At 51.5% G+C, this 23809-nt stretch overlaps 4 protein-coding genes across 4 annotated transcripts; 2 read left to right on the forward strand and 2 right to left on the reverse strand.

Moving 5' to 3' along the window:
* Window positions 1-10692: 10692 nt before the first annotated feature.
* FUS6-4 (Efflux pump FUS6) lies at window positions 10693-12443 on the forward strand (the record flags this gene model as incomplete). Its single annotated transcript, XM_036635317.1, has 2 exons — window positions 10693-11246; window positions 11303-12443. 2 exons carry the CDS (start codon window positions 10693-10695, stop codon window positions 12441-12443), a joined length of 1695 nt encoding a protein of 564 aa, XP_036500865.1.
* A 2910-nt stretch (window positions 12444-15353) lies between these two features.
* CGCS363_v003469 (Non-reducing end alpha-L-arabinofuranosidase BoGH43A) lies at window positions 15354-17187 on the forward strand (the record flags this gene model as incomplete). Its single annotated transcript, XM_036635318.1, has 4 exons — window positions 15354-15650; window positions 15732-15836; window positions 15907-16839; window positions 16900-17187. 4 exons carry the CDS (start codon window positions 15354-15356, stop codon window positions 17185-17187), a joined length of 1623 nt encoding a protein of 540 aa, XP_036500864.1.
* Window positions 17188-17941: 754 nt separating this feature from the next.
* Window positions 17942-19585, reverse strand: UGA3-1 (Transcriptional activator protein UGA3; the record flags this gene model as incomplete). The annotated part of the gene is made up of 3 exons (XM_036635319.1): window positions 17942-19044; window positions 19106-19425; window positions 19503-19585. 3 exons carry the CDS (start codon window positions 19583-19585, stop codon window positions 17942-17944), a joined length of 1506 nt encoding a protein of 501 aa, XP_036499903.1.
* A 1722-nt stretch (window positions 19586-21307) lies between these two features.
* On the reverse strand, window positions 21308-23343 carry qutD-10 (putative quinate permease; the record flags this gene model as incomplete). The annotated part of the gene is made up of 8 exons (XM_036635320.1): window positions 21308-21692; window positions 21751-21810; window positions 21868-22252; window positions 22308-22469; window positions 22528-22747; window positions 22805-22992; window positions 23051-23071; window positions 23127-23343. The coding sequence occupies 8 exons, from the start codon at window positions 23341-23343 to the stop codon at window positions 21308-21310; spliced, it is 1638 nt and encodes a 545-aa protein (XP_036499904.1).
* Between the last annotated feature and the right edge of the window lie 466 nt (window positions 23344-23809).

Consider the following 23809-nt stretch of genomic DNA (forward strand, 5'->3'; position numbering starts at 1 on the left):
TTGACAAGATTGTCCACAAGCTCCTTGGCTGCTGGTTTGGTAGCTCCGGATCTGGACGTGAACGCAAGATACCTGGCGCCGTGATCTACCATCCACGACGCAATGGAGCGGCCCAGACCTCCCAGGCCTCCGGGAAGAAGATAGGTAACGTCCGGTCGTAGGTAGAATGGCTTGATTCTCTGGGGAACGATCTACCAGTAATCCGAGTCAGTCTAATTCCCCACTGAAGGCAAAAGCAATGAAGGGCATGGACGAAGACTGTTAAGTAAGCGGTGTTTGATCTTACCGGGACCAGGTCACTATCTCCCGCCTTTAGAACCATCTTGCCAATGTGCTTGCCGGTCTGCATGATCCGGAAGGCCTCCTCGATCTGAGAGTAGTCCATTACTGTCAGCGGATCGATAGGTCTGATGACCCCTTCCCCCAGAAGCCTCATCACATCGGAGATGATTCTAGCAAACAGCGGGATGTTGCTTCTGTAGATGGAAAGCATGTTGACACCGGCAAAAACGATGTTGTGCATGAAAGGGCTCATATCCAATCCGGTGTTGCCCACTAGTAAAGGCCTCACGTTAGCCGGAAGTATGTTTCGAATACGAGTTGACTTACCAATATCTCGCTTGCCGACCTCAATGAAGCGGCCAAAAGGGGCAACGCATAGCCAGGTCTGGCGGAGGGCCTCACCAGCCAGAGAGTTGATGACAACGTCCACCCCACGACCATTCGTCATCCGCTTGATCCCATCGGCGAAGGAGAGATCTCTGCTATTAAAGATATGATCTTCATGAATACCGTACTGTTCCATCAAGAACTGCTTCTTCGCCTGCGATGAAACCGTGACGTAGATTTCTGCGCCAATGTGCTGCGCCAGAATGATAGCAGCCTGTCCGAGGCCGCCCGCAGCAGCATGAATCAAGATGGACTCCTTTGCCTGAAGTCGTGCGACGTCGTAGATGGAGTAGTAAACCGTCGTCCAGATGCACGGAATTGTGGCTGCGGCTTCAAAGGAGATGTTATCGGGCATCTTCTGGTACATTTCTTCCGGGTTCCGAAGGAAGGTACGGTAACAACCGAGGCGGAATGTGATCACCTTATCTCCTACCTTGTACTTATCGACGGCTTTGCCCACTCGTGTAACGACTCCGCTGCACTCAACACCGAGATCTGTGTCGGCGATCTGGCCCATGGAGATCATGACGTCATGGAAGTTCATGCCGACTGCCTTCACGGACATTTCGACAAAGTCGTCAGGAAGCGGCTTTGCATATTCCTGATCGTCGACAAACTGGAAGGTATCGAGCATCCCTGGAGTGCGCACAGCAAGTGAAATTGCCCGCCCTGGTTGGTTGTAAGAAAGAATTTCCGGAAGTGGCTGCTCGGCGCTGCTCTCCAGCATGTCGTTGAGCGGCTTGTCTGGCTCGAGGCGGGAGACGTAGACTTTGCCGCCGCGTAGAGCGTATTCCCAGTCTGGACGCTCGATCTTGCTTGCGTTGGTGCTAGATCTCAGGATGCGAAGAACCGAGTCCTCGGCGCCCTTGGGATTGGTTGCATCACTCGGATCGAGGTCCAAAAGTGTCAGCTGAATACTAGGAACTTCTCCTCGGAATGTGCGGCTCAGTCCTGGAAGCAGGTTGGATTCGGGCACTTCACTATCCATAGCAGCACCTTTAGTAAGCCACAAAGTGCTCTTCGCTGTGAGGATGAGATGTTTGAGCGCTTCAAAATCAGCCTGGCTGATGGTGTCCATGAAAGGCTCCGAAACCTCGATGAAAGAGAGGCAAGCCTTCGATGAGAGATCTTGGTTCTCGGTCTCCTGAAGTGAAGTGATATCCACTTGGCAGCCCTGCGACCTCAAGGTGTGGATGATGTTAGTGAAGAGCAACTCGTCGGAATCGTCCATCTTCACGGGTCTGATTGCCACAATGTCTTGAGGCAACTCCTCAACGGGGAGAGGAAGTGCTCTCGATATCATTAGGGAGACGGAGTAGTCCACGGTCGCGTGGTCACGGAAAACCATGTCCAGGCCTGTGAATCCCTGCTGCTGAAGACGGGTCTGCCAACCTTGCTCCGTGAGCATGGGGCCCCAGTTACGATTGTCATTGACACCTGGCTCTCAGTCAGTCCCATCCGGCAATTGAAAGGAAAGGACTCAAGTCCATCTGGTTAGTGTCTCACCGTTCCATAATCCTGACAAGGTACCAAAAATCAACGGCACGCGAGCCATCGTGCCGGTAAGCTCGACCAGCAGGAGTGTGCCGCCACTGCAGGTAAGAATGTCAGTAGGTTGGGACAGAATCAAGAGCAACGAGCATCTGATAATTAGGCAGGAAGACGACTTACGGCTTCAGCATGGTCCTGCAGTTTGCAAGACACGCATCAATGGAAGTGGTGGCGTGCAATACGTTGTTCGCGATGACGAGGTCGTAAATCCCCGGAGTAATGCCTTGCTTGACGGGATCCTTCTCGATGTTCAGGACCTTGAAGTCGAGGAAAGCAGCCCACTCTTTGAAGTCCTCCTCAGCAGGTTCGAAAAAGCCACTGCTGATGTCGGTGTATGTGTATTGTGAGAGACAAGCAGATACTTCTGACCGATCACCAAGAGCGTTTAGCACCACTGTTGTGGTGCCTCCAGTCCCGGCCCCGACCTCAAGAATCTTCATGGACTTCTTGTGCTTGAATGACTCGATGAAGTCCTCAATAATGGGGTTCCACTTCTCCGTGCCGATGCCGTTGCGGTAGTAGTCCGTGAGAAGATCATCCTCCCTCAGGACCTGGAGCGGCTCAAGCTCGCCAGAGAATATCTTGTCAAGCACCGCTCCCTGTTTGCACATCAGCTTCCCGTCAATGGTGGCATCGGAAACCTTGGCCAAGTGCGCATCGTCAAATTCCTGCGTAGTCTTAAGCCAGTCGAGATCAGGAGTCTGGCAATTGAGCTTTCCCTCGGTCGCCAGGCTGTATTGCAGCTGCATGAACTTGTAGAACTGTTGGAGATGTGGAGCGAAACCTTCGGCGTCCTTAGGAGTGTACATCTTCAGCATGCGCTTGCAGATAATGAAGGAGGCCAATTCGAGATCACGGATCGTCTCCCAATTGGTGTCTGGTATCTTGTCCGTGGTGCGTCCAAACCACTCGCGACCGGCCGTTGGGTTAAGGTGTTCCATGTCGACGGCCCATTCGGGGCGGGCACCTAGCTTTCGGAGAGACTTAGCTGTTGATTGACTGGAATCGTTAGAAACACTTTCAAGTGCAATATTGCGACAGCCCTTCATGATGACAAGTGGCTCAGCCCAGGTCTCATCAGACACGGCCACCATTGATTGCGACTCGTTGAATCCATACGGAACAGAGCTTGAATATCCGTAGAGCTTTGTACCGGGGGCCGTGTTCAGTTTTGAAGAGACGTAAACACTCTCGACAAAGCGGGGAATCTTGGCCTTGTCCAAAGGCACGTTCGCTGGAGTCAAGGCTGGAATCATCATCTGAATAAGGCCGTCCAGCGTCGCCGGGTGAATTACATGGGGGAATTCGAAGTTCTCGGGCATGTATCTCTTGGTATCGGGAATCTCGAGGGCGCAGTGGGCCTCGTAGTCACCAGACCCGATGTAAGTCAGATTGGTGAAGGAAGGACCCCATTGCAAACCCAGCTCTGCCATCTGTTTCGTGAGATTTGTAAGTTGGAGACCTTTTTACTATTTATCAACCTCGAAAATGTGAACTCACAGCAGCATAAACCTGACGAGGATCTTCAGCACGCAGGCCTGCGTTCGCCATCATTTCATACTCCTTGCGATACTTATCAGCCTCAGCCGTACGCTCGTTCCTAAAAGTGTCGTTGACAGTGTCTCTGTAGCTCACTGAAACGAGACCGGAGCAGTGCTGCTGCCAATCACCCTGACGATTGCGGCAAGAAATGGTGAATTCGTTCCAGAACGAATCGGGCAGTCTGGACCCTGATCTCCAACGCCTGAACTGCAACTTGGTCTCGACTGGCTCCTCGACCGGGACAACGATGGCAGCGCCGGCGGTGATATCACGAAGATGATAGCCTTCGATCTCTTTCGTGTGGTCGGCGATCTGCTTGGCAGCCTCGATGGCCATGACGAGCATTCCGGCGAAGGGGTAAAGGATCGACGACTGGACCTTGTGGTGTTCCATCCATGGCATCTCGGATACTCGAAGGTAATTCGTCCAGCTTGGCTCAAGCTTGCTCGAATGCGGACTCAGGGAACCGAACAGGTCATGTCGCGGGTGTTCACGCTTCCTGAAGGCAGCGGAGACGGGCGACTCGTACCAATAACGGTAAGTCCGGTTCCAAGCAAATGGGGGCATGTCTGTCAGGGGAACTGTGGCACCAGTCACCCGATTGGTGTTTGTAAGCCTCGCAGGGTATCCGTGTTGGGCGAGTTTGCCGGCGGCCTCGAGGGCTGTGACCGCCGCATTTTTTCCTCTAACCAAAACTGACACATAAGGGAGCTCGAGCTTCCCTTTCTCCTGAGCGCTCAAGATCTGGTTCAGTGGCCCCTTCAGCGCAGAGTGGGGGCCAACTTCCACAAAGAGATTGATGAATGTGGCATTCTGGGTCGTTCGCCTCTTGTTAGGCCGATAGGTAAGAGCGGCGTCCACGGCTTGTGAAAACTTCACTGGCTTGACCATGTTGAAGACCCAGTAGGCGGGACCAAGATCATTGTCCTCGACGACTTTGCCGGTGACAGACGAGAACATGGCCACACCCGAACCCTGCTGTGGCGTAACTCCCTGGAGGGACTCCAGATAGTCATAGACGAGGGCCTTCATATGCGGCGAATGGTAGGCCGTCTTCACCGCGAGTCTCCGAGCGAAGACTCTGTCTTCGGTCAGGAATGTCTGGATCTGATCAATGGCGCCGATGTCCCCGGAAAGTGTGACGCTGGCAGGACTGTTGATACAAGCAATGACCAATTGGCCGTCAGTTACTCTGTCGAGGTAGGGTTGTACGTCAGTTTCGCCTAAGCCCACGGCAAGCATGGCACCGCGCTTCTGAAGCCCGCTGCTCAGCCGACCACGGTGGTAGGCAATCTTCCATGCCGCTTCTCTGGTGATGGACCCCTTTGTATACGCAGCCTGAACATGGTTAGCACCAACGATGTATGTGTGGAAGCTCGTCGATGGTGGCCTAGGAGGTCTGACTCACGGATATTTCACCGCTGGAATGGCCAACAACCACAGATGGCTTGATGTCCCACTCAGCCAAGAGGTCGACAAGCGCAACTTGTAGTGCAATGCAAATAGGCTGGCTGAAGCTAGGTTCGTTGATGTGTGTCGCCTTCTCCGTGCGCAAGAGCTCGTCTAAGGAGGAAAAGCCATGTTAGTCGGGTGAAAGTGTCCGAAACATGAAGAAGTGCTTATTGTACTGACCGTGGAGGTTCCATGGGCAGCCAATTATCGAAAGATAGTCGCCAGCCTCAAGAATGCTCTTGCGGAACGCAGGATAGACCAGGAGCTCACGGCCCATAGCAAACCACTGCGCACCCTGACCCGTAAATATGAAACCGAGTTTTGGAACCTGCGAGGATCTGACAGGCTTGGGATAATTCTTCTCGAGGCTCATCGTTAGCTCCTCCACAGACGAAGCGACAACGTATGACTTCCACGGAAGTCTGCTTCGCTTCTCAGACAGAGTGAAAGCGAGTCTTTCCAGTTGTGACTCTGCCTCGTCAGAGGTCTCTCCGACTTGCTTCTGTTGAAGATACTCCAGCAAAGAAGCCGCCACTCGATCGCAACCAATTTGTTCGTGCGCAGACCACACAAACACCTTAGGCGAAGACTGGTGTTCAACGCCGCCCTCACTGTCGGTCTCACTAGGTGTGGCGACACCTACTGCGGGTATGTGGAATCCGTTGACAGAGCCGTTGACCTTGGTGCCATTGCTGTTATGGTGCCCATTCGTAAGCTTGTGCTGGTAGCCAACATTGCCGTCGGTTTTACCACCACGGACAGTGACGTGGAGGCCTCTGAGACCCCGAGAGGCGAGGTAGTGGTAGGCGTCATCGACGATACAATGAGCATTTGTTCCGCCGTAACCAAAGGAGTTGATGCTCGCTCGTCGGAGGCCATCAGTGGGCCACGCAAGAAGCTCTGTTGGAACCTGAACCACCCATAAAGTCAGCGCAAGGAAGTTTATGTGGTAGCTCAATGTGGCTACACGTACCTGAATGCCCCATCTCTCCATAGGTATCTTAGGGTTTGCCTTCTCGAACCACAGGTTGGGTGGTATCTGGCCCTTCTCCAATGCATAAATGGCTTTGATAAGGCCGCCGAGGCCACTCACGCCTTCCATGTGTCCGACGTTCGTCTTGATGGATCCAACAATGAGCGGCTTACCAGGCGGCCTCGCGGCACCCAGTGTTGCCCCAATGGCGGAAGCTTCTAGAGGGTCACCAGCTGCAGTTCCCGTTCCATGAGCCTCGAAATAGGTGGTGTCTTGAAAGCTTAAGCCTGCGCTCTTATACACGGACCTTATCAGATCTTCCTGGGCCTTGGCGGAAGGAAGAGTGATGCCTAATAAGGTCAGAGGTTTTCAATTTCGATAAGGGACGAACTCAAGTGCCTCCTACTTACCTGGCGTGTGGCCATCTTGATTAACACCAGTTCCACGGATCACACCGCGAATGACGTTGTTGTCCCGCAGGGCGAGATGCAGAGGTTTGAGAACCACGACAGCCGCCCCTTCACCTCTGGCATAGCCGTTAGCCTTGTGATCAAAAGTCTGAGATTTGTTATCAGGGCTCAGAAAGTGCAGAGCAGTCATGCTGAGCTGCATTTCGGGCATAAGGATGAGATTGGTGCCACCGACGAGAGCCTGAATGAAAGATGAGTTAACCAAGAGACCATCGATGAGTGAGGACTGGTGTTTCCGAACCGTTTCTGTTTCGCCTGTCCGAAGACTCTGGCAGGCCAGATGAAGTGCAACAAGCGATGAAGAGCAGGCGGTATCCAGACTGAGACTGGGTCCTCTCAGGTCGAAATACCACGAGACGCGGTTGGAAATGAGCGTAGAACCGTTTCCCGTAGCCTCGTACAAGCTATAGACGTGAATAACTAATCATCATGTGTGCATAGCGTAGTGAGGGCAGTCTTACGGTAAGTCTTCAGGATCGTGAGCTCGCAGACTCGAATAGTCTCGCGTGAACGATGCCATGTAGCATCCCATTGACGTTCCCGCAATATCCTCAATTCGGATTCCAGCTTCTCATGATTAGATGTTGGGACGCTTTTGAAAAGACTGGAAAAATGACAAACCATTCTCCAAGCTCTCATATGAGACCTCGAGTGCCATCCGCTGCTGAGGGTCCATGGCATGTGCCTCCTTGGGGGTAATAGCGAAGAACGGAGCATCGAAAGCGGACACGTCATCTTTCAGAAAGTGGCCTCCTCTGACGTTCATCGAACCCTGCCGCTCAGCATAAGGGTGGTAGAAAGCGTCGATGTTGAATCGACTCTTTGGTATCTCAGTCATGGCATGGCGGCCTTTGGAAACCATGTCCCACAGATTCTCTGGGTTTGTGGCATCGCCAGGGAAACGGCCGCCAATACCAATTATGGCAATTGGCATGGAGGCATCCTCCTCAGGAGGGGGAGTTGCAGTTGCAGTTGACATGATTGCAGTTGAAGCGTTTATGACTGAAAAGATAGTGTTGAAGATGCCTGGTGGCTGGCGAAAACGAGATCGAGTCTTTGGGGGATTCGACTTCCTTTAATCACTTGTCATCGACACACGATTCAAACACAAAGCTTCAAAGAAAATTTCTTTTATTCGGACGCTTATTGGCGCTCATGATGTCTTCTCCTCAGAATGCTGTTGGTTGTTCAACTCTCAGAGGCACAGTTGCTGCCTGCAGGCACAGCCATGTAAGTCCAGGCCTGGACTCGTATCATTGAGGTTCCTGTCACAGGCTGACCAAAGACACAGCGTCGTCACGGAGAGATAGTCGTTCTCACGAAAGTCATTCCTCGATTCAGTTGAGGCGTACTCATCATCCTGCATCTGCATTGATGGTCCGATGGTCATTCGAACCGAAGATGGTAGACATGATGACGATGGCTTAGGTTAATCGGTCCGTGTGCCAGCCGCTGACGCTTTCCCCAGCTCTTCCTCAGCCTGATATCCCCCCACGGTCTAGTTTAGGTCATATCCGATGTATCCGCAGGATCCAAGATGTGTCAAAGCTGACGAACTCTCATCCATTGGCCGGTTGGTTGCAAATCATCGACTGACAGCGGGCCATAGATGCCTGAAATGGAAGCAGCTTCATGCGCTGATGGCACACATTCATCCGTTGTTTCTGCGAGTTTGGGGGCTAAAGGAAGTAGTCCCAATGGTGGATCATAGATAAGGGATGTAATATGGTTTGGGAATGACCACTTTCGGTTGTGTCTACGATACGCATGCTGCAGATCACCAGTTCATGCAAACTTCGGCGGAACTTGAGAGCGGCACGAAGTCTATGGCCCCCAAATGTGCCGTCGGGTTCCGCAGCAGCATAACGTAATATTCAGGTGACAATGAATGAAACAACACGCAGTCAATCAGGGGTAGTACGCACCCGGGCAACTCTTGTGGGATAGCGTTCCTCTAAGCCACCCGTGATAGGAATGCCGTCTCGACATTAGCGTGGCGCATGTTGGTTTTCAAGGAGGCACGGATGGAGTCAGAGTACTTAGGACTGCAAAGTATTTATTTTGCCGTCTTGGTCTCGGTCAAGTCTTTCAATCAGTTCCGGCTTGACAGTTCCTACATTAATCGCCCCCAAAACAGTTACCTTAGTTCTGTTAGGACTCCCCAACCATGCGTATTCTTTGCCTTCACGGCCACGGTACTAACGCCCGCATTCTGGAAAGCCAGTTGGAGAGGCTGCGTGCTAAACTCCCTCATGATTGGATCTTTGACTTCCTTGACGGCGAGCACGTTGCTCCACCAGCTCCAGGTAAGTAATGTACCTTTCACTCTGGACTCTGGCAGTACTGAAAATTGCAAAGCCGTAGAAGCTATATTTCCCGGCCCTTATCTGTGCTATCATGGCGAGCCTGTTGAAAAGGACGTCAAGGCCGCCCACGAGTTCCTCTTGGAGGTGGTACGGGAAGAAGGACCCTTTGACATGGTGGTGGGGTTCTCCCAAGGTGCTGCCTTGGCAGCTGCGGTCATTGCTCGCCACGAGCAGCAATATCTCACCGAAGATCTTTTCAAGGCGGCAGTATTTGTTGGCGCGTCGATGCCATTCGACCTTGATACGGGAAAGGTTCGTCTGACGTACGACGGGACGGGACGTCTGCGGGCGGAACGCCTGGATGCGGCCGGAAACGCCATCCCTGAAGAAGATGGGTCACATTGGGTGAACGACTGCAGGACAGCCACTGTTATCGACGAGTTCGAGAGCAGGCACCCGGACGTTCGGCAGACTGCACCCCAGAGTATCGAGGTCCTTCTAAGGTACCATCCCCGGACCCACCCGCAAAGGATTCAGATCCCAACGGTGCATGTAGTTGGCGCTAAGGACGGATACGCCCAACAGGGGTTAGATCTGGCATCTCTTTGCGACTTGCGTGTTGGTCAGACCATTGTGCACGAGGGTGGTCATGAATTTCCTAGAGAGGATGAGGCGCTTCAACGGGTCGCTGATTGCATGCAAACGGCGGCCGCCCAGACTAGGTACCTTCAGTGACTTGGATCGCTTGGGAGTTGGTCGAGACAGAAATGTGCAATGTCTTACGCGTTTATTTTGTTTCTTCTGAGAGTTGAAACAAATTTCCTTTGTCGCTATCAATCTTTCTTCCTTACTATGAATGTCTGCGTATCTGTATTGAGTTGCGTAAAACCTAGATTCTACTGATTCATTCAGGCACTCGGGTTAGTCCTGAACATATAGCTGCGGTAAAAATGGAAAGCAGCTGTGGTCATCGTCACTAGGCTCGATTAATTCTTCTTGGACAGCAAGAAATTACGTATACTATACTCTTCTCATTGACATGGAAGTCAGGGCTGTTTCTTGTCGCCTCAGTGATGCTGCTGCGCCCTTCAATAGCAGGGTGCTGTGCCTTTGAGGATCAGGCTGATATACCATTCAATAGCAGGCTGCTGTGCCCTTCAATAGACTTGAAAATGCTATCACTTGCATGGCGGCAAAAAGGATCAATGGGAAGTGGGGGACTTATTTCCGTGATTGGTGAAGAACGGGGTGTACGTACCCAAAATGGGCTCATGCTGAATCACTTTTGATTGTTTTCTTACGGCACAGTCAAAGGTCCTTGCAGTCGGTCAGGAGTTCTTGCAGTCGGTTTCCTTACGAAAACGCGTCGAAGCAAAGCTAGGGCTGCAATCCTACCCGCCTAAGGGTGGTGGAGGCACGTCGATCCTTTTCAACACAGCCGCCTGTCATTGATGGAGTGTCGGTGCGGGATTTCCGCTCGCAAACCCATTAGGAGGTACGAAAGGTCTCGTCGAAAAGGTTCAGCCAGCAGCCGTATCACATAATTTGACTCACGTCTCTCATCAACGAGTACGGGGGCACAGAGCCCTTCCCCCCCTTGCACACGATTATCATTACTCTGGTATTCTCTGAATGAACTAAGTCGGGCTCCTGGGAGTCCTGTTCATACCTTAATCACTTAGTACTCTGAATTTACAACCAAAAGCAAGAAGCACACCCGAACCTCAGAATGGCACGATCTCCAGACCCGGGAACTTCACCTATGGCGTCGCATGAACCTCTACAAAACCCTCCCACTCCCCAAGCCTCAAACAATCAGCAACTCACCGAGGACGATCATGTCGAACCTGCAACACCATGGAAGACTCAAGGCTGGCGCTTTTGGGCCGTCTTTCCCGGGCTCTGTCTCGCTATGCTGCTGACAGGCTTGGATGCGTCTATCCTCGCCACATCTTTGCCAACCATTGTCTCTGACCTCCACGGCGGCGCACTCTACATCTGGACCATGAACGGATACTTCCTCACTACTGCGGTTGTCCAACCATTGATGGGACAAGCTGCCGACATCTTTGGCAGGAGAATGCCTATGCTCGTGGCTCTATCATTGTTCACACTCGGGAGTGGACTTTGCGGCGGATCGACTTCTTTACCTATGCTTATTGCCGCGCGCCTCATTCAGGGCTTTGGGGGAGGAGGCCTATTTGTCATGACGGACACTATCATCGCCGACCTTACCCCTTTGCGCGATCGCATGAAATATGTGTCCATGGTCATGATATTCTTGTATTCATGTTCCTCTCTTCTGGTCTATGTTAGGACTATTACTGATTTGTTCATAGCACCCTAGGCTCCTTTCTGGGTCCCATCATCGGCGGTGCCATCGTCGACAACACGACTTGGCGTTGGGTCTTCTACATAAACTTGCCCATTTGCGCGGCCGCCCTCCCCCTTGTCTTCCTCTTCTTACGCGTCAATCACAAACGGGAGGGCACGGTTGCCCAACGACTTGGACGGGTAGACTACTCCGGCAACTTCATTCTCGTATGCGCTGTCGTCTCTATTCTCATCCCATTGACATGGGGAGGCACTACCTACAGCTGGAAATCATGGCACATCTTGTTGCCCCTTCTGGTTGGGTTTGCTGGGCTTGTACTATTTGGTGTACACCAGGGAAAGTTCGCCCGTGAGCCTACCATGCCTCTTCGGGTCTACAGCAACATGTCTTGTGCTTTGGGCTACAGCATTACCTTCTTGCACGGCATCGTCCTCAGCTGGCTCAGCTTCTTCCTTCCAGTATACTTTCAAATTCTCCTCGAGTCCACCCCTCTGCAGTCTGGGGTCAAACTCCTCGCCGTTGTCATCCCTCTTGCCCCGGCTGGAATGGCCGGCGGCATCGCTATAGCCGTAACCGGTCACTACAAGATGGTTATAGTTGCCGGCTTTGTCCTCCTGTCAATAGCGGTCGGCTGCATGACCACGCTGGATGCCAACTCCTCCACCGCCGTTTGGATCGTATTCCAAGTTCTCGCCGGATTGGGCGGTGGCCTCTCCCTGACTGCTACCCTGCCCGCTGTCCAGGCGCCGGTGCCCGAATCAGATGTGGCGATCGCCACTGCGGCATGGGCTTTCGCGCGGTCATTTGGAGCTATTTGGGGTGCCGCCATCCCTTCCGCCGTCTTCAATTCTCGTTTCGACGAGCTTCTCCATCTCATCCCTGAGCCGTCTGTACGTGACCTACTCGCCCACGGCGGCGCATATGAGCATGCCATCCGTGTGTTCATCAAGCAGTTTGACGCTCAGCCAGTGCTCAAGGAAGAGATCATTCATGTGTATACTGAGGCAATTAAGAGAGTTTGGACTGTGTTGATTCCGTTTGCTGTTGTTCCCATTGGTCTGGCTCTCTGCATGGGGGAGGTTGAGTTGAGACAGGAGCTCAAAACCGACTTCGGACTAAAAGAAACACCGGAAGCTAGAAGATAAATACATAATGGAAGTGTCACAGTTAGCTACCTAACAGTAAGGTCCACTGATAGCATCTGATGATTGATGCTATGGGTCAGATTATATATATTTTCAAGCGATACATGCGGCGAACCCGCCCCACGAAGAAGCATATGGTTGTACGGCACGACTTTGCTCTGTGTATCTCAACAACGACGCATCGTCCAGCCGATGACTATCTAAACTTCCTGGTGGGTGTCTTCTGGCGAAAAAGCTCATCTAGCTCAGAGGTGGTCTTCTTACCCAATTCGGGGACCTCAAACCATACCCACGCAAAACTCACGATGCAAAGTGCCGCCCACACAAAAGCTGCCTTGGCTCCTAGATTCGCTATCGCCAAGATCGTCAGGACATATTTCAATCACCTTTTCAAAATGAGTCTAGCAAGTACGCACCACTGTCAGTGTTGATGAGATAGGGCGTGACAAAACCCATGGCCCAGCTGATGATGGCGTTGCTGAACATGGCTACACCCTGCGTACGCGCTCGAAGCATTTGCGAGCTGGCCTCAGCACTAACCGCCCAGGTCGTCGCACCAATGGTCGGCGCGTATACAATTTGCGCAAAGCTCATGAGATATCCTATGATGTACAGAGAGGCGGAGGAGGTGAAACATCCCGCAATGCCCACCGTCATGAGGAGCATAAAGTTGAGGATGGTGCCAACCAGCAGAAGGGTTCGTCGGCCTGTTGTTGTTGGGTATCAGCTAAAGTCAGTGTGCCAGTATTCTTGAGTTGGGTTTGCCCTACCGATGTAGTTCAGGATGAACCAAGACACGATGTTCCCAAACATGGCTAGGCCGAATCCTCCAAGCGCAAGCTTGAATGTTAGGCTCACCGGCAATCCCGTGATGCCCAAGAAGTACAACGCCTGCGCATAGAATGCAATGCCTGTAAACTGCTGGACGAAGAACATGCCGCATGCAATTCTGGTCCGCCGGAAGTTGGTTTCCTTGAAGCAGTCTGCATACTTCGCCCCCTCTTGTAGACGGACCATCTCATTTTCCTCCATAATGGAACTCCGAATCAATTCCAGTGCAGCCTCTGCACTCTTTTCATTGCGAGGATAGAGCTTATGAAAAGAATTCTTCGCGGCTTCCTCACGCTGGCTGCGGAGGAGAAACCACGGACTCTCGGGCATGACAGCGGTGTAGAGAACCAAGAAGCAGGGGAACGCCCATTGCGCGGCGAAAAGAACTTTGTAAGAGGCAGGCGAGAGGATGGAGAAGCGTGTGTTGCTGATGTCGATGGCCGTCATCTGACCCGCGTTGATGAAGAGGTTGACGGCGGCTGTCAGCGCCGGTCGGAGAGGCTGCGGTGCGATTTCGGAGATGTAGATTGGGGTGAGGGTTAGAAAGAAGCCCAACGCCAGGCCATTTATCTGACATCAATTAGCCATTAGTACAGGGGAGGGAGGTGTGTCCGATTTGAGCAACTGAAGCTTACCATCTTTCCAGCCAGCAGTTGACCAGGCTCGGAAGCGGCATACTGAAGTCCAATGCCGAGTACGGATATGCCCGAGGCGATCTGGAAACCTAGGCGACGGCCAAATCGATCTGACACCCAGCCACACATAAGACTTCCTAGTCAATGGTTATAATACATTCATACCAGACTGTTGGATCGAGCGGATACCTAGCAGCATGCCCAAGAATGTCATTGCCCCCCATAACGCGTTCCAAGTTGCAGATACGAGCAACTGGCCCTCGTATTCATAGCCAAAGACCATCTTGAAACCGGGTAGCGCGATAGTGATTGTACTGATGCCTGAGAAGAGGGAATTTTCAGCGTCAGCTCATCATCTGGTTGCCAAGGGGTGCCGTCTTCGGATCGGAGTTACCAATATCGAACCCCCAGAGGATGGAAGCAACACCAGCACAAAAGCAGTGCGCAATAATGGTGGGATTCGCTTTCGCAGATTCCCAAGGCGCAATCGGGGCTTCTGTCCGCCGCTCCACCATTTTCAGTGAAACATCGTCAGGCTTTGTTGTAACGTCCATTTTGTATGGCGTAGTGGTGGCTTTGTCCGTGTAAGTAGGACTTCACTTTGCTGGACGAGACCAAAGTAAACTTAACAATAAGAGGGGAATAGGAAACCTTTATGGATCAGGCATCTTGCGAGCTACTTCGTCTGAAAAATTACGTACAGCAGCTTGTTCTCTGGACAAACATCAGTTACTAGCGGAAGACGAGTCTGGGGTAATGGGGTAATGATCCACCAGTCTGGGGAACGTTCCGGAGTTTCGTCCACTTTTCCCGGATGAATCTGAATCTGCGGAAAAGCCGGTTCTGCAACGCCAACAACCCACCAGAGAGCCGGGTCGTCAAAATAACCCAGCATTAGGCCAATTTTGTAGTGAATACAGTCCCTTGGCCAAAAGCTCACTTAAGTTATTCGCGTCCCTCTGTGTGTAGTCAGTGGCTTTACTCCGCACTGGGGGTCTCGGGCGTCTTGTGGCATTCGACGGGACGTTGGCTGTCCTTGACTGGGGGCGCAGGCCGGGATTTCCTTGCGAGCAAATCGATGATTTCGCCTGCCGACAATTTACCTGCTCATTTGAGCCTGATTCTCAACCTTCCCCCTCCTTGATAATTCGCCGCGGAGGATTGATCAACTGTGCTTCTGTCCGAAAAGGGTAGTCATCTCAACTGCAGTTTGGAATATCCGAGCCTGTGCTTTTGTCCAAGACCGGGATCCATCTCAACACTGTATTTCGGGATATCCGAGCCTGTCAGCGGGTCTTCTTACATGAACAACACGTCCCGGTCTGACGATGAATATTACGCAAGAGCTGTCTTAATGAGGACGTTACCCCTTCAAGGAGGACTGGGGGATTCTGTACACAAGCAGTCAGCATCACCATTTCATTTTACGAAACAGACCGTTACGATGTCATACTCGAATCCAATCATACCAGGTTTCAACCCAGACCCATCAATATGCCGCGTTGGCGAGGACTTCTTCCTTGTCACCTCGACTTTTGAATACTTCCCCGGAATTCCCATCTATCACAGCAGAGACTTGGTGAACTGGCAGCTCATCGGTCATGTCCTCATACGGAGGTCTCAGCTGGACATGAGGACAACGGAGCCGTCTGGAGGAATCTGGGCGCCGACATTAAGACACTGGCAAGGCCGGTTCTACGTGTCTGTCGGCTGCACCCAGCGTTTCCGTCCTAAGGAATGGGTAAGTGAGTTCAATTGAGGCTCTCGCATGAACTGACCCTCGCCTGGACTTGTAACACTTTTGACTGACGTGACTGATTAGGACATAACCATACCCCGCGGGTTCTATGTGACTACGGACAACATCTGGGAGCGTGGCTCTTGGTCCGAGGCCGTTTACTTTGACGTGCCGGGAATCGATCAAGACGTACGTTGTGTGGAATCTGCGCAACTTCATTTATACAAAACAAAACACATACTGACATCAGAACTGACAGCTCTTCGTTGATGAAGATGGACAAGTTTACTTCTCCGCGGTCAACCAGATCAAAGACGCCAGCATAAAGCGGCATGGTCTGGGACTAGCGTCGTTCACGACCGCTATCGAATTGTCCACCGGAGACTGCATCGGACCGATCCGCTGGAACCGGCTCTCTGACTTTGGTCTGGGCATCGCCGAGGGACCGCATATCTTCAAGAAGGATGGGTTCTACTACCTCAGCACGGCGGAGGGTGGTACGGATGAGGGCCATCAACAGTGGATCTTCCGTTCAAAGGAAGGCCCTTTTGGTCCGTGGGAGGCGGGCCCCGAAGGAACGGTTAATCCCATGGTTTTCAACAACACCCATCCTGAGATCCGCAATACAGGACACTTGGACCTTGTTGACGACGCAAGGGGCAAGTGGTGGGCAGTGTTTCTCGGCGTGCGCCCTCAAAACGGTGGTTCTGAAAGCTCGCAACTAGGACGTGAAACGTTTCTCGCCCCGGTGAAATGGGAAGACGGGTGGCCCATAGTCAACAACAGGGAGAAAATCACTCTTGAGATGAAGGCTGATGGCATTGGGGCCCAACAGAAGAAAGAGACTCACTGGCGCGACGATTTTCGAGGTCCCGAGCTCGATCTCGGATGGTATCATCTGAGGACACCCCTCAAAAACGCGTTTAAGTTCGGCTCTACAGGATTGCAGCTTTACGGAGGCGCTTATCAGATCACGGAATTTGAGTGTCCTAGCATGCTCCTTCGCAAGCAAACACAGTTCTCGATGGATTGGATGGTGGAGCTGGAATTCCATCCAGGTGCCGTCGGCCAAGAGGCAGGCACGGCCATCTGGTGGTCCCAATTTGCCCATGCTTCAATCGGTCTGTGCAAGACTTCCGAAAGCCATAATGAGATCATTTGCAGGGTGATTGATGAGAAGGGAGAGTTTACGGTAATTATACAAGTCGCAGTCTTAGTTGCACGAGCTATGAAGCAGCTAACAGTTTCTTAGGAGAAAGTTGCGAGCATCGGCCACGAGACTGCGGTCAAATTCACCATTCAAGCGCGATCACTGGGCTACGAGCTTTTTTACGCAACGAGTAGCTCTAAGACAAAAGAGGGAATGCTACTTGGCGAATGTCTTGGCTCAGTTTCCAGCAGGGCATTGACGCATCGGATTTCGGGACGTGAATCTCCCAATACCGGGTCTCACTTTGCCATTTACGCACAAGGGGCCTCGGCAAAGCCTTGCCTGGTGCCTGCTGAGTTCAAGTATGTCGAGTGGAAATTGGTGGAATGAGTGCTTTCGTATTAAAGCTAGGTTTAGTTGCAAGACCAGATTAAGGAATATTAGAGAAGACTGATAGAAATCAAACTGTTCAACCATTCGGAACATCATGTTCCCCGCCGAAACACTCTGGACTGCCCCTCTGCACTCAGGGTGCCGACGTGTCGCATCATCACGCAGGTCGACCTGGCAGCTGCCGATGCCGCCTGCGCCAGTACCGGGTCTACAGTCTAGCATCATGCCCCAGGCTTGCCTAATCTGAGGTCCGGCGGATGCGACTTCGTCGAGTACCAGGGCCTGCTTGCCTGCCTACATAAGAGTCTTTTTTGATTCTGGAGTGATACGAGAGGCGAACAATTTGTTTCGAGGTCGAGCGGGACCGAAGGCTGGCGCTTTGTTGTCGGCGCAGTCGTTTGTTGGCGCTGGTAGAATGTGTTCCTTATAAATGCCGCGACGCCCGACAGTGTTTGCTGGTCTCGGTTGGTGTCAGGCAAACTCGCGGCGAAGCTATGTACCTCCAGGTTTACTCACCGAATACCGCAAGTCTGGGCTCCTGAAGGCCGGGTCACTCATTGTATCCTGGCGTGCTGGACCACTGCTATCCGACGCAAAGCGTAGCGAACTCAACCCCAATATTCCTGAGTCTGGGGGAGGACATCAAACATCTAGGGTTCAACATCATTGCCCCGGCGCAACTTGCCAGCCATAACACGGTGCAGTGTAACGATTGACTGCTGTGGCTACTCAGCTGCGACATGAGAATAGTCTATGTCAAAAGCAGAGGCTCTTCAGATGCGTCCAATATCTGCGTCCAGTCGACTCGAGTTCCGTCTTCCGACTTTCGTTTCTGCCAGAGGTCTTCGAGCATATCCAGAGATAACGCAATATTCTGAAATCGTCGCTTCTTCAAAGTCATCTGCAATCGGCTGCGGACTGCTTCCATGTGCTCTTCCTCAGTTGCCTCACCGCCCGCAAGGAACAGCGGAAAGAGAATGGCCGATTCGGCATGGCTGCCGACCGGGATGTCGGATACATGCCGTAGAATATTTGAGATCTGTGTGCGAAGTTTTGTCGGCAGAATATCCCAGCCACTGACCGCCTTCAGCCAATCGTCTTCTGCAGATGAGGCTTCGTCTTCCATCCGAGTGCGCACGAGGCGGTAAAGGAAGATCAACACCGCGCTCCGAAAGGCGTTGGCCAACGCTACTAGCTCTGGCGCAGCGTCGGGGCGGCAGCGCCAGTCTTGCAACTCTTGTTCAACCTCAGCGCATTTGCTGTGGAACTGGATCATCCTTCTTGCCGTCTCGTCGGCAGGTAAGGCCAGGTCCAGTTTGGTTTCTTCATCGAGAAAACAGAGAGTTGAGACGTAGCGCAAGAGCTCGGTTGCGACACCCAGGTAGGTATCAACGACGTCGGTGATGCCATCCAGGTAGCTACAGTCCAGAAGAGGACGCCTCCTGAGTGTGACGCTGCCAACAATATCGTGATACGCGAAGTTGCGAAGGATCCACTGGCCCTCTGAACTCTTTTTGAAAACATCTGGTCCATGCAGTGTAACTCCTGAGCTGGTGTTCACACTAGCAGACTCGATGATGTGCTTTGCTCCATTGAGATGGGTGTACCATCCGCGGTTGCTCCCCGCGCAAACCTCGCCAATCACGAAGGCTAGACACGTTGCTGCTTTGGTCTCATACCAAGTAATGTCATTCTGTGGTGTGCTCAGAGCCGTGGCGAGATTGGTCATTGCCGTTGAGTGAGCCTCAATTGCCGAAAGCTTGTACGATTGATCACTCAATGCTAGGTGACCTGAGGCGAATGAGACGAGTGCGTCGTACAGGACAGACGACTCCATAGCCATGGGCAAGAACGCTGTACCAGTCATGATCGTCAGGCCCTGTGTGCTGCGATGTATCATTAACTTGTGACTCACCTGATAGAAATGAGTTGAACTGCTCATTGACGGTCAGGTAATGACTGAGAATTTCGATGTAATATCGCATGACCTGCCTCTTCTGTGGTGGCTCGCATGGCTCGATAATTGATACTGGCGGACAGAGTGGGAAACATCGCGAGCGCTGTGGTGAGTCGTCATCGGCGTCCGGAACCCCACGCGACGGTTTGGTTGATTGCTGTTTGCGATCAACCCAGCTGGTAGGCACAACATCGCGAGTCGTGCTTCGAACACACTTCAAATTCAAACGCGCACATGCGCCACAGACTGGAAATGTGTTTTCGGTACACTTTTTGCGCCTACGTCCCCCGAGATTGTGAGAAATACGAACTGATGAAGGGGATGCCGAAAAGATAAGGGTGCTCGGTGTACTCACCGATATCGGCAGGTCAAACAACCAGTCTTGTCGTGCTTAGACCCTTTCCTCCGGCGCGGATCAGTTTGAGAAACAGAGGCCATATTCGTCTTCGCTTAATTGAGCAAAAGGAAGGTCACGGCGAGTGGTGAAAGAAGATATGCGGCGGCGTGTTGGGCGTAACAGGCGTGACGTAGGGATCTTTGGTGTTGAGAGGGAAAAAGAGGACCCCGATGGAAACCCAAGCACAGCGAGTGGACTGCAGGCAGGAATAAGCGGAACTTTTCAGTCAGAATTTACTGGGACACTTTCCTGTTTAAGTTTAGTGTTCTGTTATCGGTCAATGTGTTCTTCCCCGCGTTGGCGTTGACAAGGACCGTCATCGGCACTGACTCCGCACGCCTTTCTTGTCATTTCAACTGCTCTTATCTAATTCGCTCGTTGAATTGACGCGATCTAGTGGGGATGGCGTATCTTATCTCGCAGTATCTTGCATCTCCGGCCAGATTGCGCGTCCAAAGTGGGCTCGCATGCATTGAAGAAGACAATGACTCGCTCGATGTTCGAACCGACTCAATTTAATTAGAAATACACTCCGTTGCGTTGACGGCGTCCGCCCCTAACTTTGACCCGGAAGGAAAATTTTCCGCTAGCCTAAAAACCCCTTAAACTTCACCCCTTAATAGCTCTATACGTACATAATACGTACGAATAAAAAAGATATCTTTATAATTACCTAATTAAGAGCTATTAATTAATATATTTCTTATTTTTACGTATTACGTACGTATAGAGTTATTAAGGTGTGAAGTTTAGGGGGTTTTTAGGCTAGTGGATACTAAACGTAACGCTAAAAAGAAAAAATAAAACCCCTAATGTATTACGTTAAACTATATACTTAAAAAACCCCTTAAAATTAGCCTTAACTTTATATACTAATAACTCTATACGTATATAATACATAAGAATAAAAAATATATTAATTAATAGCTTTTAATTAGGCGATTATAATAATATCTTTTTTATTTATACGTATTACGTACGTATAGAGCTATTAGTATGCAGAGGTTAGGGCGATTTAGTGGTTTTTTAGCAAAATACCCCTTTTTTTGCCTTTTTTGGGCCATAAAGTCGGGTGTTACGGTCAGCTATCCGACAGTAGGGTCTGCTAACAGAAGTTAGGGATTGACACATTATAACAGTACACTAGGTCGTGGTCTAAGTTATAGGTCGTAGGCTGTAGTAGATCAGGTCTTCAGAGGCTAAGGTGATCAGTCTTAAGCTCAACAAGTAATTCGCAGTAAAAGTAAGCTAAGAGTATCCGTGAGGATAAATACTAAGTTAATTGCTGAAGAGCTATAGAAGTTTGACTATGAGCCAGGCTCAGGGTCATACTATATATAAGTCTAGTTCTGAACATGTTCCTTTATACCCTAGGTCGATCTGGATCATTCTGATCCAATATGAACGTTATCTTATCGTCACGTGACTTGGACCATAGTTTTTCCGTTTCCGAGTGAGTCCCTGTTGTTCCCGTGATCCTGCAGTACAAATGTCCTGTCCTAGCCGCCCGATGCCTAAGTGGGTCGGTTATCTGTTATTCCTGCATAACGGGTCGTAACATCGGGGGCGGACGCTGTCAACGCAACGGAGTGTACGGAGACACGCAAAGTCAATTCAAGACGCCAATTGAACTCAAGACATTGGGTATTTTGTAACTCAAAAGACATCGACAACCGCTGATGCTAAGGTATCTTCATCTTTGACAAACTTGGACTCTTCCAACCCTCAGCACCCCCACCAATCAGGCAATCGCGACAACCAGCTCACACGCGTCTGCTGTTGTCTTCGACCATGGCAACATGCGAAACATCCTTCTCCTCCTCTTGCATTTTCTCATGGAGCCTCTCTTGCACGTCGTGGCGAACCTTCTCCTCTTCAGTGGGATAGGCGCGCTTGAACATGCTCCAGAGAGAATGCTGGAACAAATCATCCATGGACTCGATACTGCGGCCCTTCATCTCCGGCAAGCAGAAGAAGACGAATATCGCACCGATGTAGGTCATAACAGCGAAGAACAGAAAGGTGCCGTAGCCCATCGTTCGCAGCATGTGGGGCGTGGCAGAGGTGATGCCGTAGTTTACGATCCAGTTCGTGAAGAGACAGCAAGACATGCAAAACGATCGGATACGAGCGGGAAAGATTTCAGCACTAAAGATAGTGTTAATAAGAGTGTCGTGGCTTGTACGCCCTGTGCAGGGACACTTACGCAGTCAAGTACGGCGCGACGGAGTGTCCAAATGACCAGCCGAAAGCGTAGAGGTAGATCCTTTGATGTTCGTTAGCCCAAACTCGGGAATCATTGAGAGGGACGAGGCATGCTTACATGATAATACCGACAATTCCACCAGGGGTTGTACCGCTTCCTGCCTTCACATCAGAGAAGCGGATGAAAAGCCCAATGTAGAGCATAGCTGTAGCCTGGATGGTGGCACCGATGATGAGGGGGAGACGACGGCCGACGCGATCAACAATGACGGTGACGTAGACGATAGTAGTAGCCAGCTTGACGACTCCGTATACGCCGGTCGTAAGAAGAGAACTGGAACCCTTGGGGACGCCAATCATGGCGAAGATCTGGGGAGCGAAATAGTTGAGCGAGTCGGTACCGGTAAGCTTGTGGAAGAGGAACAACATAATGGCGAGGAAGAGACGGCGGCGGTTGCTAGCGTTCGTTCCGATATCCTTCATGACAACAAGGTAGTTCGTTCCTAGACGAGTTAGCAAATCGAAGGCCTTAACTCCTCGTGGCACCTTGGCAATTACCCTTGGCAGTTACTTGCTCTGCTTCGACCTGAGCAGTGATCTCCATGTACTCTTGTCTAACATACGGGTGCTCTGCAGGCAAGCCTCGAAGCTTACAGAGATTCTTCAGACCCCTCTCATCTTTGCCTTTTGCGATAAGTGCTCGGGGTGTTTCGACGACGACTGCGTGTTGAGAGGTTAGCTAATGCGTACTCAAGTCGTCGGTTGGATTGATACTTACACCAGATCAAGACGAAGAGGAAGAATCCGGGAATGAGCTGAATACCAAGGGCCAACTGCCAAGCCTTGTTGTTATTGGGGTCTTGGTTGGGCCAAAGGCTAACGGCATAGTTGACCCAGAAGGCAATAGCAAGAGCCAGGATAATCATCAAGTTGTAGGAAGTGGTAAGAGAGCCTCGAATCGACTTGGGAGAGTTTTCTGCCAGGTATTGAGGGGCCAACTGGACAAAGAGTCAGCACACCATCAAGAGTCAATCTCAATCTCCAGTGTTTCTCACCATCGAAGTTGCACCGATGGCTACACCGGCCAACAATCGGCCAGCATAGAGGACGTCTAGGTTGGGCACCTCTTGCATCGAGCAACCAATCAAGAAAAGGCCAGCCATCGAAGTCACAGCCTTCTTACGGCCGAGGTAGTCGGAGAGAGGAGCTGCCAGCAGGGCTCCTGCAGTACCTCCAGCAGCAACTGTCTGATGTTAGACTTGCATTATCACAAGTCGTACTTGAAGATCCTGTATACTCACGCATCGCTGCGATGTTGCCCTCTATTCTCAGTGTTAGATATTTGAAGCCATCTCCGAGTTCACATCTGCAGCTTACCTCGCTTGTCGGCTTCCTCTGTACTGATGGTATCAAAACCGAACGCCTTCCGGAAGGAAGGAAACGTCATGATGCCTCCGATGTTACCCTGGTCGAAGCCATAGGAGCAACCTGCAAAGGCAATCGTGATGCCCAAAAGGAGTAGTTTCGAGTTGAAAATCTCCCGAGGATCTTTCTTCCACTCGGGAGAGGCGAAAAGTGAGCCTCCGCCGCCCATGTTTGCGATCGATTCTATCAAATCTTTGGGGGGTTGTTGTCGGAGAGGTTAGACGTTGCTTGCGACGGAAAGTCTAACGAACGGTTTCCGGTGTCGTAGAATGAGTTAAAGACAGACTTCGACTGTATCATATATCCGTACTGCCTGAGTCAATAGTTTGCAACGCAACTACCACCCCACGGGGAGAGGGGGCCCCCAGGAGACCAAGAGCCGAACTACCCCGCGTAATCCACAGCGTTTCCTCGAGCCACAACTGCATGGGGAACCATGGGGATCAGCCAATGCAACAGAGTCGGCGAGAAGACCGGTGTCACCAGAACGATCGTCCAGTTGAAAGGCCGCGAATTGCAATGGTTTGATGATCTGGCCAAGTGACCTGCCAACAGTCCCACCATCCCCAGATTCAATATCAGGGGGTTTCCGCAACCCCAGGTTTCGTTGGGGCTAAGCAGAATTAGGAAACTCG

Source organism: Colletotrichum siamense (assembly GCF_013390195.1).
Source record: "Colletotrichum siamense strain Cg363 chromosome Unknown KSG_Cg363_contig02, whole genome shotgun sequence".
Lineage (NCBI taxonomy): Eukaryota > Fungi > Ascomycota > Sordariomycetes > Glomerellales > Glomerellaceae > Colletotrichum > Colletotrichum siamense.